This window comes from Equus asinus, chromosome 3 (assembly GCF_041296235.1).
Source record: "Equus asinus isolate D_3611 breed Donkey chromosome 3, EquAss-T2T_v2, whole genome shotgun sequence".
In the NCBI taxonomy this organism is placed as follows: Eukaryota; Metazoa; Chordata; class Mammalia; order Perissodactyla; family Equidae; genus Equus; species Equus asinus.
Window position 1 is genome coordinate 30,533,191 of NC_091792.1, and position 18,355 is coordinate 30,551,545.

An 18,355-nucleotide genomic window follows, 5' to 3' on the forward strand; every position below is an offset into this window, starting at 1 on the left:
CCAAAGGGCACAGTGGAGGTAGGAGAAAAAAGAGGGTAGTACAGAACTCGCCAGGCAACTAAAGGCGCAGTTCGGCCGGCAAACACGAAAAGTGGGTTGTGAGGCACAAAAGATGCAGATAGCGGAAAGTTTCCAATATAATTAGGCAAGAATTTTTCTGTTTGCGGTAACTGATCCACTACCAAGTTTGCGAGTTCATTTCCCTCTTCCTTTCAGATTTTTCTCTTCCTTTACATTTCCCCTTTTCTGAAAAAATTAAATTGAGGGGGCTCCCGCGTCCCCTTTCCCCCTTCCGTTCCCCCATTTTTCCTCTTCTCTCTGGCACCCTCTTCCTTCCTGGATCAGGTCTCCTGCCCAGGATTGGGAGCTCCGCCCCCCGCAGGAGTGGGCGGGACCGGGGCGGGGCGAACAGAAGTGGGCGGGCCCTTGTCTGTCGACGTGCTGCCGTAAGGACGCTGTTGACGTAAGAGGACATCCGGTGCGGCTCTTAGGGTCCGAAACTGCTTCTGTCTGCCCTGCTCGGCTCTTAGTGACTTCTTTCCCGGAGCCGAGGTCCCCAAGTTGGATCTGCTGCTGCGGCGGGCCGGCCTCGCATCGTTCCCTGTCCCTCTGTCCCCGGAGTGAGCCCGACCTCCCCGCGAGGGTGAGCGAGGTCGGCTGGGCGCGCGAGGGAGGGTGCCCGCGGGCGGGTGACGGTTGTCGGCTCCCCGAGCCGCGTGGCACCTCCGCCGGGGCTCCTCTGGACGCCCTCCGCCCGCTGGGTCCCCCGGCTGCAGGCTTTCCCTCCAAAGCCGCAGTGACCCTGTGCCCCTTTCCTCCTTTGGTGACATGGGTCATGTCTTGAAGAAGTCCGAGCGTTCCTGGAGAAGGGCTTAAATTCCTAGCAGGCTGAGAAAAAGAATTCACGCTTAAGTTTCCAAAACAACTGGGGGAAAAAAAAAATTGAGGCTCAGCTCTCTGAGCGGATTCACCCCTGGGGACGCAGAAGATCCATCCCGATGAGCACCCCGTGATGATTTTCTGAACTCCTTTGGCCAAGGCAGTACAGGTTTTTTTTCACCCTGTAGAGTTGGTCATTTTAAATGCTGGAAGGGTGACCTGGTGGGATTGGACGTTCCTTAAGTAACCAAACCTCCTGGCTTGATTTTTAACTCACAACTTCCCACCACTTAGTTTTTGATTGAACGTTCTAACATGAGTTGAAACCCAAAGTAGGAAACTTTATGAGTGACCTTCAAGTATTGTTTCAAATACAAGGTGGTGCATGATTTTGCTGTATTGTAATATGCCCTTTTGAGTGAGAAATAGGAATTTCTTCGAGGTGTGCTTTCTTGGAACTCTCTCCATGTGTCGTGGACACGGTTTGGTTTCTTTGAGTAAGAATGTTTTTGTCTTCAGGGAGGTCATGTGTCATAGTCACCAGGGAGACTTGATCCTGTCCTTGGAGGTTTAGAGTTTGTAGATCTTGAGTAGGGCCTGGAAGTCTAAATCTGTGTTTTTAGGAACATCTACAGTTGGATTTTGAGAATCACTCTTAGAAAAGACCTAGAAATTTTAGATTCGTATTTCAGAGCAAGCGCATAGACTCGTTTATTCGTGTATCTCTTTGTTTATTGAGTGCTTAATATACGCCAAGCAGGGCTGGGAGGCAAACATTGTCAAGGAAGATAGGGCTGGGAGGCAAACATTGTCAAGGAAGATAGGGCTGGGAGGCAAACATTGTCAAGGAAGATAGGGCTGGAATCCTCAGCGAACTTAGAGTCTTCAGTCAGATTGGATGAAAAGCCAAATAAAAATGTGTTATTTAGTAAAAATCTTGTTTTTCTAAATGTGGTAGTTCCTTTAACTAAGTGATGAAAGCTGGTGTAAAACCCTTATTTTGGTATGTATTGTAAATATGTACTCTTAAACATAAATTTGAACCCTGTTAAAGTTATATATTCACTGCTTGTAGAGAGAAGGGGGGCTTTCAGAGTCAAAGCAACGATAATACCTTTAGGATCTTTTCAGAGAGAATGGTTTGGCTTTGTGGTCAGTGTTGTCATTTGACTTCACTATTAGATGGTCGATTTAGATATCGCGTAGGAGAAACAAGACTTGTTATATATACTTCATGTCTTGGCAGCATCAGGTCATCTGATTATATAGCTCAAAAAAGTCATATAAACTAGGTAACTAATTGACTCTTTTTTTAGGATTGACACCTGAGCTAACATCTGTTGCCAATCTTTGTTTCTTTTTCCCTTCTTCCCAAAGCGCCCCCAATACATATTTGTATATTCTAGTTGCAGGTCCTTCTAGTTCTGCTATGTGGGATGCTGTCTCAGCATGGCTTGATGAGCTGTGCTATGTCCGCGCCCAGGATCCAAACCTGTGAAACCCTGGGCTGCTGAAGCAGAGCACGCGAACTTAACCACTCAGCCAAGGGGCTGGCTCCACTAATATACTTTTGAATAATATCTTGTTAATGATATATGCATAATAGTTTTTTAAATTAGGTACAGAGTAATTTTTAAAGACTCCTTAACATCAGAGAAATTTTTTTTCTCAGTGGAGAAAGATGTTTGATGTTTACATTTTTTAGAATTGTTTGGTAGTGCAAATACATGCCTTGTTTTAAAAGTTGTCTATTTTATTTGGGATAATGTGTGCTTAATGTTTCATAAAGGCTTAAAATGTGCTTAACTGTCAAAATGACGGTTGAGTTTAAAATTTAATGAGAATAAGAACACTTCATTTTACTATTTCTTAGTTTATATAAAATAGCAAATGCAACCAGGCGATGATATCTTTTCCGTTCTCTTGCGTAGAAAGAGGGGGAAATGCCTAAAAAGAAGACTGGGGCGAGGAAGAAGGCAGAGAATCGCCGGGAACGTGAAAAACAACTCAGAGCTTCGAGAAGCACCATAGATTTAGCCAAACACCCGTGCAATGCTTCAATGGTAACGGCCTTTTTTGATGGCAATTGATAGTTGAAAAACTATATAGCATTTATCTGAAAAACATCTGAATAAAATTTCAGTGAATACAGTGTTGCTGCATATATTTAATTGAATTTGAAATCTGGTAGAGGCATGTCCATTGTTTTCTTTAACACTGAGTAGCCATGATTCTTGTTTGACTTTATGTTAATTATAAACCTAGCATATTACCTTGGCTGCTGTTGGTGATAGACGTTGAACAAGCATACATGCTAGAAACTGTGTGACGTCTTCCAGCTTCTCTACCCTTATATACCTTAACTCAATTTGTCCTATTAGTTGGAGCCTTTTCATCATTTTCTTTTAGCAATTCTTTACTCATTTGATTTCTCTTTTCTCAGCTTTCCACTTTTCCCAACATCTCTTTTGATTTCCTGTTGTGCTACCTTATTTCCCTGCACTGAGTCGGTTAGTCCTCGTGATTTCTGGGCTTCTTTGGTCAAAGTTGTAAAAAAGCAAAGATTATTGTATCATCATTACCCCTTTCCTTTCTTTGACCATGTTTTTCTGAGTGGCCCCACATTTCCCTATTTCTATTCCTCTCTGCTTTTTCTATTCCCACTACTTCTCTTTCTTCTTTTGTTTCATCAAACATATACCAAATGCTTAAATATGACTTAATTCTGCAAACATTTATTGTGTATCTAGTCTGTGCCAGGTCCTATTTTAGGCACTGTGGGTATGCATAGATAAATGACACAGTCTGTTTCCACAAGCTTATAGTTGTTTTGTGTTTTACTTAAGACTTGTTTGTTTATAAATGACAAATCCAACTTGAACAACTGTAGGGAGAAATAGAGTTTATCGAGTGAATAATGGACTCACTTGCGTAGTTAAGAAGGGCAAAGATGTAGCTGGGATGCAGGGACAGCTGGAACCTGGAGTGACCTTGTAGTTCCATCTTTTGCTTTTGTTTCTTTTTTGCTTATCAGTTCCATTTTCTCAGGTTGTCTCGCTCCATTTGTTTGGGTTTGTAGGCATTGGCAGCTCACATGTCTCACATCACATATTGTTGCCCTCAGAGAGGGAAGGAACTCTGATAGTTTGGACTTGGGTGGGTGCCTATCCCAGGGCAAATGTTTGTGGTGGGGGAGCAGGATTACATAGCACAGATAGGACAGTGGGGACTCCCTTCTGTGTGTCAGGGTCATTTATAGAGAAGAGGGGTATAGGGCAGACAAAACAAGAAATAACTCACTTACATATAAAGACGGCTAGACTTTGGTAAGTGTTGCAGTAAAGGTGCAATTAGGACTAAGGTACATTAGGACTGAGAGGTGCTAAAGTTGAGTGTGTGGATGGGGTACAGTTCACAGAGCGTGTGGAATCATCACCAGAACGTCCAACAGGTAAAGGTTAGGAGGAGGGACTTTTCAGGGGAAAGTATTAGAATAAGTAAGACATGGAAAGAGCGAGTACAAGACATATTTTGAGAATAGCTGACAAATAGTGACTCGGATCTGAGGAGACTAGGCCAGTGAGGTTTAAAAAGTGGGTGGGGACCAGATTGTTGAGAACTTTTAATACCATGTTTAGGATTCTGAATTTTCCGTGAACTTCATCATATTGTGTTCTCTACGGTTGCTTGTGTCCATTCTGTATTATTTGTCTGATTCCTTAAAATTAAAAAAAAAAAGGAAAAAACAAACTAATGCTGTATTTAGCCTCTTTTGTGAAAATGCCACTTCTTTCTCTAGTGTAATAAGCCCATGAGCATACCTTTGTTATTAAAGTATGTGTAGGTGCTTGTATATGTGGGTGAAGTTGGAAGGTTTGGGAAAGTGTCACTTAAATTTTAACATGAAAAACAGGATAGTCTTTATGATGTAAGTAAATCTGCAATCTTCAGCCAGTATTAAATTAGTGTTTTTATATTTTACAGGAATGTGACAAGTGTCAGAGGTAAATTTTTATTTATTTCTTTTTCTATCTATATGTAGTAATATAGACCCTCTGACCGTTTATCTGATATTGACTGTATTTTAAAATTTTATTTTACATGACAAGACGGCAGAAGAATAGAGCATTTTGCTATTTTTGTAATTCTGTACAGAAGTTACCAATTTGTGCACAGTGTGGTAAGTATATGATAACTAAGGACACATACCTTTTCTTTTATCAAAAATTTGTTTGGCAGTTAACCAGTTTGAACCTGTGGGTTTATCATTATTGTTTACAATAATGTTATGCTTTACCATTAATAAAATAGCATAAAATGTTATTTGGCCCACCAGCATACTGTCAAGTCTTGATTTTGTCTCTTTGATGTAATCCTGGAAAAGAGTTAAGATACAGTTTAGATATAGGTTACCAACACGTTGCTTTAAACATTAAAAGATCAGATTTCAGACTAATAACACTTGTGATCCTGAATATTTAATTGTAATACCTTAGTCTTGTTGATACCCATTTGTTTACTTCTCTAAATTTTGATTCCTGCTGAGATTGCCTGCATTACTGCAGTGTGTTAGATAGACCATTGAGAATAATTTTGTTCCATATTTACCTGGCGCCAGTTTTTGTGATCAGCTGTTTTTCCGTTTGGCACTTAGCATGTGGTTCTTGAGTTTCCTCACATATGTTCCCAAGTGATTGCGATAGAGTTCCTAAGCCGTGTGCTCAGTTCCCAAGTATAAGTGGAAACTTTTATTCAGAGTAAATGATCATTCTGAGTAAAACTAAATGGTAGTTCATAGAACAAGATTGGTGTTTCCCAAATATTCTTCTACAGAATATTTGAGATATTAATAGATATGTTTAAAAACGATGCATACATTTGAGAAACGCTGCAAGTCTCATCCCCTCCTTTCCATCTGGGAGATTTCTATTATATATTTATATGTTAAAGGTTCTGAAGACACCCAGTAAAGAAACTTGAGTAATTTCATTCACTCCACATTTACTCCCTAAACTTCTATTTGAACAAACAGCCCCTTTGGTTATGGAGTAATAGTTTCAGGTGGAACACAGTTTAGAATATGCTCATGTAGGTGTGTTTACATGTGATAACATTGCAGACAGTTAGGACTGTTTAGGGCTACATCCCTGAATGTTTCTAGTATAATTTTAGCATTCAAAGATGTCTTTTGGGTTTAAATTTTTTTTTTTTTGGAGGAAGATTAGCCCTGAGCTAACTGCTGCCAATCCTCCTCTTTTTGCTAAGGAAGTCTGGCCCCCAGCTAACATCCATGCCCATCTTCCTCTACTTTATATGTGGGACGCCTGCCACATCATGGCTTGCCAAGCCGTGCCATGTCCATATCCAGGATCCGAACCAGCGAACCCCAGGCGGCCGAAGCGGAACGTGTGCACTTAACTGCTGTGCCACTGGGCCAGCCCCTGGGTTTATAATTAATGAAAAAGAGAATACTGGCCTAGATAGACCACTCATCTGCCAGTTTTTATATCCTTATTTTACAAAGGGCAAATGAACATAGAGTGAGAAAATGGATTACGAAGGTGGTTAAGTTTGTGTTAGGACCTTCCCATCTTTTCTGTGTGTCTGGGCTTGAATTTTGTAGTGCTACACAAGGATGCATTTCCCACCTACTGATTCTTGTACCTAGTGTTAGACATGGAACAGTTGGGTAGCTGCTGCCTCTCATTTCCAGTCTTTCTTTCTTCCCATTTCCTGTTGTCTAGCTTTGTTCCTCAGATATTGAAGATAATGGAAAATTGAGCATCTTCTGTTTCTTTCGTGTTCCACTTTGTGGAGCCTGAGATGTGTGATTAATATGTCACCATTAATCTTCACATAGTATGTGATAAGTGAATTTCCTGATAGCATTTCGGGTTGGTGATTTGCTGCTTGATGAGAGCTTTTGTGGCCGCATTGTGATTTTAGCTCTGTCACTGTATTCCTGACTTTTGTGCTTACTTGGGCACTATTTGAAAATTCTTTTGGAAGAATGTTTACTTTGGGCCTATGTTTGTAAATTTTTCCATATGGATAAACTTAAACAATGAACCAGATAAGTTGTATAATCATGTTTGGTTTGGTTTGAGGTGTTCTGTGGAAACAAATAAGCAATAGCTTCAAACCAGACTTATTCTTTATAAAATGTAAAATTCATCTTAAAGCATAGCTTTTTAAAATCTATTTTAATTCATCTGAAAAGTCACAAGATTTCAAACTGCTATAATGACCATTTCTGTCTGTTGGTTGTCATACTGTGGCGGCTGCATGTTGCTGTGATGCTGAAAGCTGTGCCGCCTATGGTATTTCAGACCAGCAGGGTCAGCCATGGTGGACAGGTTTCAGCAGAGCTTCCAGACTAAGACAGACTAGGAAGAAGGACCTGGCCACCCACTTCTGAAAAAATTGGCCATGAAAACCCTATAAATAGCAGTGGAGCATTGTCTGATACGGTGCTGGAAGGTGAGAGGATGGCGCAAAAAGACCCGGCAGGATTCAGCTCTGCTGTGCGCAGGGTCACTAGGACTCGGAATCAACTTGACAGCGCTAACAACAAATAATGATCATTAGATAACAAAGCATGAGCTGCAATTTCTGATATTAGTACGAACGTGAATTAGCATATAATTCATTTTTAGACATTTACTAATAAATTTCTGATCTCAAAAGATCTGACTCAGGTAATGAGATCTCAGTTATATCCATTTCTGTTTTTAGTTATGTAAGTAGTAGACACTGCTGATTTCTATCCATTTATTTTCAAATTATTTCTGTAGGAACTTAGGTTAGATAAAAAGAGGAATTAGTGAATACTTGCATGTACTACTTTGCAGGACTAATAGTGCAAATTTGTTTCTTTACTAGGGAAGACAAAATGCATGATGAAGTCTTCAGATTGTGTCATAAAGCATGCTGGTGTATACAGTACTGGCCTTGCAATGGTGGTAAGCCTCCTGTCCTCATCTCTTAGAATAGGAGGTTTCTAAGGATAAGAAAAAGTCACTCTGACCAATGGTTATTTTTTTCTAGATAGCATTGCTTTGTCCCTTGGCTCAGTCAGTCTGGAGTTATGTGGATTTTCTGTGGCATGTTCTTTGTATGATTTTTCTTTATTACCCACTTGTTTTTGACTGCTTCCTTTTTTCTTATTAGCAAACATATAAGGAATGGAAACTTATTTAATGTTGACTTAAACAGAAATTCATTTGTCAATAGTACCTTTCTGATGTACCTTACTTAGACTTCATAGGATATTGTGTATTATGCCTAAAGTCCTGTTTAACCAAAGTTCAAGCTTTTGGTGAAATAAGCAACCTAGTTCCAAAAGAACCTGGGATTAGTAGTTTTTTTAAAGCTTTACATTTCAAATAAGAGTACATACTTAACCCAGAGTTATACATAATTTCTTCATTACATGTAGAATTTTCTAAGGAAGTTTATTGTTTTAAATAAAAAACACAATTGCATTGTATGATGCATTTTGTTCTCTTTTTCGCTGAAAAAATGTTATCCTTTTAACCAGTTTTATTCTATTCTGTTGTGTAATTTTCTGCTCAGGTCCAAATTTCAGTCCGCGAGGAAAGCAATACTATTTTTACATCCAGCAGAATATGTTATTTATAGTAACTTTCAAAGAACATATAATTTTCTATCGTGAGACAGACCTTTATATGTTTCATATGTGCATGTCTTGTAAAAGCAAGGAGTTAGGATTATTCATAATCATCTTGTGAATTCCTCTTTATTTTAAATATAGAATTGTCAATGTTATCTTTATTCAAAAACCGTTGGAATCTTCCTTGGTAGCTTGTTATGTCTAAATTTATCAAATACTTTTTAAAGAACTCACTGAGTTGTATGAGTGTGAATGATCTCTTCTTATATAAAGGAAACATTTAAGTAGAATCATTCATCATTAGCTGTAAATTGTAGAAAATGGTTTTCTGGAAATCTCTTTGCCTGTTGAGATTCCCTCTCCCTTCACTCTTCTGCACCTGCTTTGTCCTGGGAGCCTGACCTTTGCGTATGGACTGGATCAATGGCTTTCTCACCTTATGACTTCCCTTTGGGTTCAGGCAGTGGGGGTTACTGGCAGGAGACCTGAAGCTGGGGGGAAATTACAGTCTGGCTGTTTGTTCTCCCAGCTCGCTGCCTACCTGGATTGTCCTGGTTTGGATGTGGATTGGCCACAGGTCCTCTCCACATGGCCAGGTAATCCTCTCCACGTGGCTCTCTCCTGGGGTTCTGGTAACTCCGTCCCCTCCTCTTGTTTCAGGTGCAGGGATGGTAACTGCGTCATCTCTCAATGTTTTTCTAAGCCCTTCCCTGTCCTTTATAAATCATTTCTTTTAACTCCTGGGTTACCTCGTTTAGTGTGCCATCTCTTTGTTGCTAGAATCCTGAGTGATCCAAGAGATATATTTGAGGATTTGCTGTCTACACTCATATTCCATTCTTATCAGCCAGAGAACATCCTGTTTGCTCTTTACTCCTTTTGTTACGGAGTCTTGAGTAGTAGAATGCTGAATTGAGATGCAGGAGACCTGGGTTTAAATCTCAGCTCTGCTGTACTGTGGCCCTGGGAGTCGGACTTAGTCTTGGGCCCGTGTTCCTCATCTGTAAAGGGAAGACCATCTAGTCCCATGTCCTTAAGAGTCTTCCTAGCTTTTAATGTTCTGTAGATGCCATTGTGTTATTGAAAGGTATAGTCTTACCGTCTTATCTTGATACGGAATTGGACAGTCTTACCCTGTCATTTAGTTCTGTGAATTTTACTGTAATTTTTTTCATGAAGAAATATAATAATGATTTAATGCATAAATTGCTTTAAAAGAGGCTGGTAGAAGTTTAATATTTTCTCTCAGTTATTCTGGAAGGCTATGTGATGATTATTTTATAAATTACAAGGATAATGAGGAATTTTCTTAAGTCAGAAGTATTAGTATTTGAAAAAGTTCACTTTAGTTAGCAGAATTACTATAGACAAGAATGCTTAAACTGTGGACTCCACACTTCATTTGAATTAGAATTCAGTTTGAAGGTAACACTTCCACTTTCTTGACTTACTTTAATCATTATTAATAGGGGAAGTATTTAGTTTCCCCCTTGCCTCTTTTTCTTTTGATTTATAGCTAAGATGTTTATGTTGTAAATAGCTGTTGGTAAAGTAGTTTGATTTTCAGAGAACCCGCTTTGATTTTTGCTTAAACAGTACGATTTTTTCTTTACTGAAGCCACCCACTAGCACTGAGGGTTGATAAATTGCTAAATGTATACAATTTTGATGGTTGCCATTGGTTAAGTAATGATTGCAGCCCATAGAGTGACAGAGATGAATTTGTCATGTCCCTCGGTTGCAGGGTGCCATATGTGACTTCTGTGAGGCTTGGGTTTGCCACGGTAGGAAGTGTCTCAGCACCCATGCCTGTGCCTGCCCTCTCACCGATGCCGAGTGTGTGGAGTGTGAACGAGGTGTCTGGGACCATGGTGAGTAACTGCTTGAAAGCAGTGAACTTTGCTGTAAGTGACGGCTGGCTTTGAAACAGTCTGGATCCTCTTTTTCAGATTTTTTTAAGGATACTGTTAATTCTAACTGCTGGCACAGTTTGGTTATCAATTTAGTTGGGAAAGGCATTTATATTAGCAGTAATAGTCAATGCTGGGATTGTTTATCTAAGCAGATGGGGCAGGGGGTTACCGGCAAGCATTGTGAGTATTGTATGAGTAGCTGGGGCATAGTGGGAGTTCACTGCTTTATGTTTCAATTTGGCAGGTTTCATTGTAGCGTTTAGCAGAATGAAAATTGCTGTGACATTTTGGTGTAAATCTGAAATAACTTACCATCTTTTCTGAGCAGTTTTATAGATATGAGTTTTTTTTAAAGTTCATCATATTTACATTTGTGGGTTTTGTTCTTTAATCCAATAGGAGGCAGAATATTCAGTTGTTCTTTTTGCCATAACTTTCTCTGTGAAGATGATCAATTTGAACATCAAGCCAGCTGCCAGGTTTTAGAGGCAGAAACATTTAAATGTAAGTTTTTGTGTTAGATATTCTTTATACCCAAGATTCTTAATGGTGTAAGTGTTAAACTTAATGAAAAAGGAATCTGGTTTTTCCTGCAGCCTCTTATGGACTCTGTTTAACTCAATATCTATTTTCTGTTTCTAGAAAAAATTCAGCACACATAGTCCATTTTTTCCAGTAGGTGGCATTTTGGTTGGGTTAATTCTTCATTTTGTGGGGTTGATCAGGCATTATAGGACTTGTAGCATTCCTGTTCCTGAGTACTAAATGTCATTTTCACCTGAAAGTTGTTATAGCAACTGCTCCCTGGCCCAGCACACACGCACCCAAATGCCCCCAAATAGGTGATACCACCCCTAATTTGTTCCCGCTTGTTGGTTCCAGTGATTCCTGGACGGAAGTAGGCATCAGAAACACCTGGGCAGGTTTTTTAAAAATACAGGTGCCCAGGCCTCATCCCTGGAGATTCTGTCTTTAAGTCTGTGGTGAGTGCCAGGAATGCGTATTTAACCTTCACACGTAATTCTCATGTATCTTCCAGTGTGAGAACCAGTGTTACTGACTGGGTCGATGTATCATATTTACAGATAGCTTGCGTTTTATTTCTACTCTGTTGATTCTCAAAAACTCAAATTTTGGAGTTAAATACTACTTCACTTCTACTTACTGGCTATATGATTTTGGGCAAATCACCAAATCTTTCTAAACCTGAGTTTCTTTATCTATTAAAAGAAGATACTAATTTCTTTTTCAAAGAGTTAATTAAAATGAGAATCCATATAAAGTGTTATTATAGTCCCTGGCACTTAGAGAGCCCTTGTGAAATAGTAGGTACCATCATAGGTAAGACTAAAATTCCCCAGATACTCACTTCCTTGAATTTGGTTTTTGTTCTGGTATGAAATGCTAACTTTTGTATTTAGCTATAAATTTAAAGTTGGTAACTTATCAATCTAAGATATATATATTATATCTTGCAATATATGTAGATAGATATATAATTCTTGCAATATTATATAGAAATTCTGAAAGGGTAAAGAAACATCTATATATAGCATTTTTGAGTCATTCTTAGGCTTCTGCAGAAAGAATAATGTAAAATTTGAATTGTTTTATTTGGGGCTTGAGAGCTTTGTGTATTTTGTAGCGTGCGAACCCCAAAGACAGGCAGCTGTGAGTGATAAGGCTATAGTTCCATCAAGAAGTTTTAGTGATTCGGTAAAAAAGGCAAAGGGAAAAATATGAACACAGAGTAATTGACAGGATTTTAAGATAAATTCTATCACCATGTCTTTGATACCTGATATTAAACTCATTCTCATTGCAGACTCACAGGTTTCCTTGGCTTAGTGTAATTTACCCTCTTTCTTTACTTTTTTTCAGTGCTTTATTTTTTCTGTCATTCTTCCTTCATCAGTTGCCATCCAATGCTTGAAACGTTTTCTCTGAAATTCTGTCCTAATCATAACCCATAAACCCCAAAGATAGTTTGTTTACACCCCTTAATTGGTCATATGTCATCATTTATAGATTTGACCTTACAACTATGAATTGCAGTATTTAGAAATTCTTTAAAATACTTATTTACTGGGCCCAGCCCCTTGGCCGAATGGTTAAGTTCGCATGCTCTGCTTTGGCAGCCTGGCATTTGCCGATTTGGATCCTGGGCGCAGATCTGTGCACCGCTCGTCAAGCCATGCTGTGGGCGCCATCCAACAGGGGAGAACGAGAATGACCTACCGCTGGGATATAGTGTTGGGTACTGGGACTTTGGGGAGGAAAAAAAAAGGGAAGATTGGCAATAGATGTTAGCTCAGGGCCAATCTTCCTCACACACACACACACAAAGTTATTTACCTACATAATTGGTGAAATGGATGTTAAAAGGGAGAAAAAGCCCTACATGTGTTTCCTCTGCCTTTATTTATTTATTTGTTTTTTTGAGGAAGATCAGCCCTGAGCTAACTGCTGCCAATCCTCCTCTTTTTGGTGAGGAAGACTGGCCCTGAGCTAACATCCGTGCCCATCTTCCTCTACTTTATATGTGGGATGCCTACCACAGCATGGTGTGCCAAGTGGTGCCATGTCTGCACCCGGGATCTGAACCTGTGAACCCCTGCCGCCAAAGCTGAACGTGTGAACTTAAGGCTGCGCCACTGGGCGGCCCCTCCCTTTATTTTTTTAAATAATTAAAATGGTCTTCTAATTTAAAATGGCTTGTTGTCAGCAGGCTTTGATGCATTCCCGACCTGCTTTCTTTTAAAATACTCTGAAGACATGGAGATAGACTTAAAAAGAAAACCATTTCCCAATCTAAAACTAGGAAAGTCAAGCTATTTTTAGAATCTGGGAGAAGTGCATTCTTTATATAAGTCCAAGATTGTAACTCTTGGGGGGAGACATCATCAGGCAGTGAACTGAGTGCGTATGTGTGGGGTTGAGGGATTGGGGAGAGAGGACTGGCCGTGGCACTCTCCCTCCCGCTTTGAGTTCCCAGGGGTGAAGGTGCAGGTGGGGAGACAACACCAGTTTGTCGGGATCATGTCTCTGTGGCATGTCAGGTTCAGGCGGTGGGGTGAGGGGAAGACTCGTTATCAGAAATGCCTGTTGACCCTGGGAAATGGGCTTGGGAGCTTTGTACGTTCACTGTGTGTCCTGGCTCTGTATTTGAAAGAGATTTATAGTATTTTGGTTAAATCTATCTTTCTTTAGATTGAATGAAGAGTGAGCCTAGAAACTCTCTGGGCGCATCTTCAAGTAGAAATGATTGCGGTTTCTGATTTTGTCCTTCACAGACTGAAATAGCTATTATTGGAATAATTTGGTATGCTTATGTGTGCCTAATCTATAGTAAGTACTCAGTTGATTTTAACTTCTATTATTAGCATGTAGGACAAGTAATACAAATCCAGTCAAATTATTGGCATTCCTGGAAAGAAAGCAGGATAGGTGGACAGAAGCAATAATGATACACCTAACTGAGAACATCATCTGTTGAGTTTAAAAAAAAATCTTCCCTGTTCAGATGGAAAACGTTCCTCATGAATCAGGCAAACTTAAGTAAAAGAATCCGCAAATTAGAAAGGTCTGGTCAAATATTTGAATTACAAAGAGAGGCTTCCTTTTATTTGTTTTCCTTTCTGTTTTTTTAAGACCTCTAAGTGAATTGAAAGTTAATAATTTATATTCAGCTTTATCAGGATAAGGCTTAGTTTATTTTCTCTGTCTATACCTCTGTTACTTATTTTTTTCTTCCGTTTTTTGGTACATTCACTATGTGCCAGACCTTCTGGCTTTTCCAGTGTATTTGCACTTAAATTTAGAATCTTCCTCATCAGTCATAGATAATGATTAATATGGCTTACCGACTGAAGTAGGGATAAAATATTTTGGGATTTTTTTCATCTATTTTACTGCCCACTTCAACATTATTTTTTTTCAGTCACCTTTTTCCAACCAAAGCATTCTATTCTCTTATCAGAAGTTATGCAAAAATGACAATAGCTTGCATCACCAGGAAAGAATATGTATTAATGGAGATAATTATTCCTTTTAAAATTTAACTATTATTTGATTAAGGGAAGAGCTTCAGCCAGTGTCATGGAAAAAATGGTATTTCACCATTCCGGTTTTCTAAATGTAGTTTAGTGACGTTTCCATCTCCTAGATCTGGAGAAGTAGAAGGAGAGTGGAGACTAATTAGAGCCAAAATAGTGGAAGAATGTTGGGTGTGTGTAGTTGTTGGTTTCCTTCCTTCTGGTTGGGGATTCCATCTCAATTTTGTGTATCCTCTAAGTTATATTATGAGACAGAAAAAAATGTTAATAATTGATCTGACATAGTATATCAAGTACAAATCTGTGGAAAATAGTATTTTCGTTCCAAATTTGAATCTGGACTTTACGTATTTTCCCCCACAGGTGTTTCATGCAATCGGCTTGGTCAGCATTCCTGTCTCCGTTGTAAGGTATACTTGTGAATTTTCTATTTTTAGATTTTGTTTTTCATCCCCATACTCCTCTGCCTGCCCTTGGATTATTTATAGCTATAATTGATCTACCAGGGTCCTGAAACATTAGGTAGTTTAATTCTTTTATTTTAGAGATTGTGTAATTGAATTGAGAAAGCCAAAGTGGCTTTCCAAAGGTCATCCAGTTGGCTTGTCTTAGAGTTGACATTAGTGCACGTGTCTTCTGAATCTCAGCTCAGTGTTTTTACACCTCACTTTTATGGAGAACATTCTGACCAAAATGGTGGAGATATAGTTTACCTAACGTCAAAATGCACTTGCTTAGGAGAGTTTGAGTGAAATGAAGATTTTCATAATGTTCTATTTCCTTAGACCTTGTTTGCTGCATTTCTGTTTGTCAGAGATCACTAAACAGATGCAGCTGACTCACTTCCTCTCAGAGGCATTTCTCTGGTTCTTACATCTTAACCCTATCTCTTATTTCTCTCCCATCTCTGCTCCAGTTTTACCAAATGGCTTTCAGGTCTTGTGTGTGCTGTTCGCTCTGCCTTAGATCCCTCTTGCATCCGTGCTTACCCTGCTGCAGCCCCCTTCTGCTTCAGATCTCAGCTAAGACTTCCTGTCTCCCGGGCACCCTCTCCTGAATCCCACATCTGCTTTAGCGCGCCTCCTCTGCACTTCCCTTCCAATGCATAGTGTCTTGTAATGGCGTCTGCCCTTGTCTGTGTCCCCATTCAGACTGTATACTCCGTGAAGGTAGATAGGCTGGTCACCATTATGTTGTCAGGGGCTTTGTGAATACTCATATATTTAGGAATGAATAAGTGTGTCTCCGTGTCGTACCCTGTGTGTAGTTTCTGCCTTGTGATAGGTCATAGTTCAGAGGAGTCCTTGCAAAGACTCCTTCCTTTAAGACATTCAAGTCAGGAGTGTGGCCAGTCCCAAAAAACTCTTAATTTCTTCCCTAACAAAACTTTTATCTTTAAATTTCCTTGAAATATGGAATGATGTCTTTGTATATTTTTTGAATTATTGATTTGTTTACTTATTTTTACTTCTCCTCTGTAGGCTTGTTTCTGTGATGATCATACAAGGAGCAAGGTGTTTAAGCAAGAAAAAGGAAAACAGCCTCCCTGCCCAAAATGTGGACATGAAACTCAGGAAACTAAGGATCTTAGCATGTCAAGTAAGGCTCTTCTTAAAATACCACTGGAGTGACTTTGTTTTCGTGCTTAGACGGGATTTCTCTCTGTTTTTCACTTTCTATTTTTGTTTTTGCCTCTTCCTCCTATTTGAAAAGATTCATGCATTCTCTTAAGCAAGTGGAATTTTACAGCCTTTGAAAATTTGTGGGTAAAATTTCTCAATTTAAGTTAGGAAATATACCATCATTCATTTTGATATTTGGCATTTGCTTCAGTTAATGACATAGTGAGTACTGAAATTTAAGACCGAAAAGAGTGATTTTTCTGTTTTTGCTGAGGCTTCCTTTTTAAATAATTGAGTAGTTATAAATCCTTAATATTCAAGTGCTAGTAGTCTTCAGTACTCAGAAGCTGGAGTTCAATCTGAAGCCATTCCTAGGTGTGTGGTATTTGCGCAGCTATGCTTATTATGTGATACATCACTACTATAGGAAGTTGTTTTGTGGCTTTTACAGAAGTTTTCTATGAAGGAATAAGACTACTACAAGCACGCTTATAGTAATGCAGTCACGATTTTGTTAGAGAATTTGATTCTTTACCAAACATATCAGAAGGGAACCATAATTCTCAATGATTGACAGTACTTTGTTTAATCAAAGATATAGCTGTACAATGGGGTGAGACTGATGATTTTGCTAATTTTTTGCACTGAACTTTGTGTTGCTACTAAGGCAGAAGAAATGAATGGCTTTGTCTTCTAGGACATCTGAATTATAAAACAGCTCTCAGGAAAAATGTAATGACATATGAAATCAACTGTTCTCTGATTTGAAAATAAGCATTTAATTGATCAATCAAACGAAGGGCATTTGAGTTTTTAACATGCCTTATTTAACTTATGTTCGGAGAGTACTGTGGTTCTTACTTTGTTTTCCAGCTTTTTCTCGGTTTAATAAAATAACACTGTCATCTTTATTATTTGTTATATATGGTGTGTATGTAGACCCCACTCTGAGGAGGACAGAACTGATTGTTGTTTTTAAGGTCTCCTGTGTTTCCAGTTAAATATTAAGTGGGGAAATTAGGAAAATGTGGCTTACTTTTTCATTTGGGAGTAAGAAGCAGCCGATCAAGTGTATGTAATTTTAAATATTGTAGAGGAGAGTGAGGGTGTAGAGAAGTGGAACTGACGAGTGCTGTGTACATGTCTGTCTTTTTTAGCGCGCTCCCTGAAATTTGGTAGGCAGACCGGAGGTGAAGAGGGAGATGGAGCTTCTGGGTATGATGCCTATTGGAAGAACCTTTCCTCTGAGAAGTATGGTGATAACAGCTACCATGATGAGGAAGAGGATGAGTATGAAGCAGAGGATGATGAAGAGGAGGAAGATGAAGGTGGAAAGGATTCAGATGCTGAGTCGTCAGATTTGTTCACTAATTTGAATTTAGGAAGGACCTATGCCAGTGGCTATGCTCACTATGAGGAGCAGGAGAGCTAGGAGAGCTGCTTGCCCCTGTGACCTTGTCTGAGAGGAGCAGGGATGTGTGTGCTTGATGGAGTGTGTGTGGGTGTGCAAAAGTACTGTTACTTAGACTTGTGCAAAAGACTCGTCACACTTACTAGGGCATAGCATTTTTATAGGAATTGATAATCAGGCTTATAGCATAAGAAAAATGAATTTCAAATGTAGGATGTTTGTTGATCCAAGCAATTGAAGCATCATGGATTAGATTTTTACTGATTTCAGTAATCTAGTAGGTTTTGCCAATTAGATACATATACAGGATAAAGGAATAGGATGGTAATATATTTGTTTGAATTAAATTGCTGTTTTTATTAAAAAAACTGCTTATAAATTCATTCTGTCTGATTTTGTACAATGAATGGGTAAAATGAATTATTGTATTTTTCCTTGTATGTCCACAGGATAAAAGTCAGATGGTATATGCTAAATTTTCATTAACTATTCATGTTATCTTAAGTAGTCATGATATGTATGTTTTAGCAATTGACTCATTCCTTTCCTCACAATGTCTGTCCTGAACAGTATGTATTATTAATGCCTAATCTATAGACAAAGGTGACTACATAGCTGTTTTTCAGAGACACAGAAACAGCATTATTACACAGATGCTTTACCCAGGAAATTTCATTTCTCTTGAATAAATCTAGTATTTCACTTATATACTTTTGATGTTTAATTTATTGTTCTCATTTCTTTTAAACTTATTTTGGAAAGCATTCCAATATTTTAATATAAATTTTGCTTCATTTTTTTGTCTAATATGCGAAATAGGTAGCAGAGATTAATAGTGTGGT

At 38.9% G+C, this 18,355-nt stretch overlaps 1 protein-coding gene across 3 annotated transcripts; it reads left to right on the forward strand.

The window, feature by feature from the left end:
• Positions 1 to 446: 446 nt before the first annotated feature.
• ZNF330 (zinc finger protein 330) lies at positions 447 to 18,223 on the forward strand. Of its 3 annotated transcripts, XM_014854116.3 has the most exons (10): positions 464 to 643; positions 2,811 to 2,942; positions 4,864 to 4,883; positions 4,989 to 5,059; positions 7,762 to 7,841; positions 10,257 to 10,383; positions 10,825 to 10,929; positions 14,844 to 14,890; positions 15,962 to 16,079; positions 17,260 to 18,223. In XM_014854116.3, exons 2-10 carry the CDS (start codon positions 2,823 to 2,825, stop codon positions 17,532 to 17,534), a joined length of 963 nt encoding a protein of 320 aa, XP_014709602.1. In that variant the 5' UTR covers positions 464 to 643; positions 2,811 to 2,822; the 3' UTR covers positions 17,535 to 18,223. The 3 variants fall into 3 exon arrangements, with proteins under 3 accessions (XP_044623149.1, XP_014709602.1, XP_044623150.1); XM_044767215.2 differs by lacking the exon at positions 7,762 to 7,841 and having other exon boundaries at positions 626 to 643; XM_044767214.2 differs by lacking the exons at positions 4,864 to 4,883; positions 4,989 to 5,059; positions 7,762 to 7,841 and having other exon boundaries at positions 447 to 643.
• The last annotated feature ends 132 nt before the right edge of the window (positions 18,224 to 18,355 follow it).

Excerpts from the sequence above, each read along its gene's own strand:
- ZNF330 (XM_014854116.3), top strand. The coding sequence starts at position 2,823 with ATGCCTAAAAAGAAGACTGGGGCGAGGAAGAAGGCAGAGAATCGCCGG. Across the intron at positions 7,842-10,256 it reads GTACTGGCCTTGCAATGGTG|GGTGCCATATGTGACTTCTG; the intron begins GTAAGCCTCCTG and ends CCTCGGTTGCAG. Across the intron at positions 16,080-17,259 it reads TAAGGATCTTAGCATGTCAA|CGCGCTCCCTGAAATTTGGT; the intron begins GTAAGGCTCTTC and ends TGTCTTTTTTAG.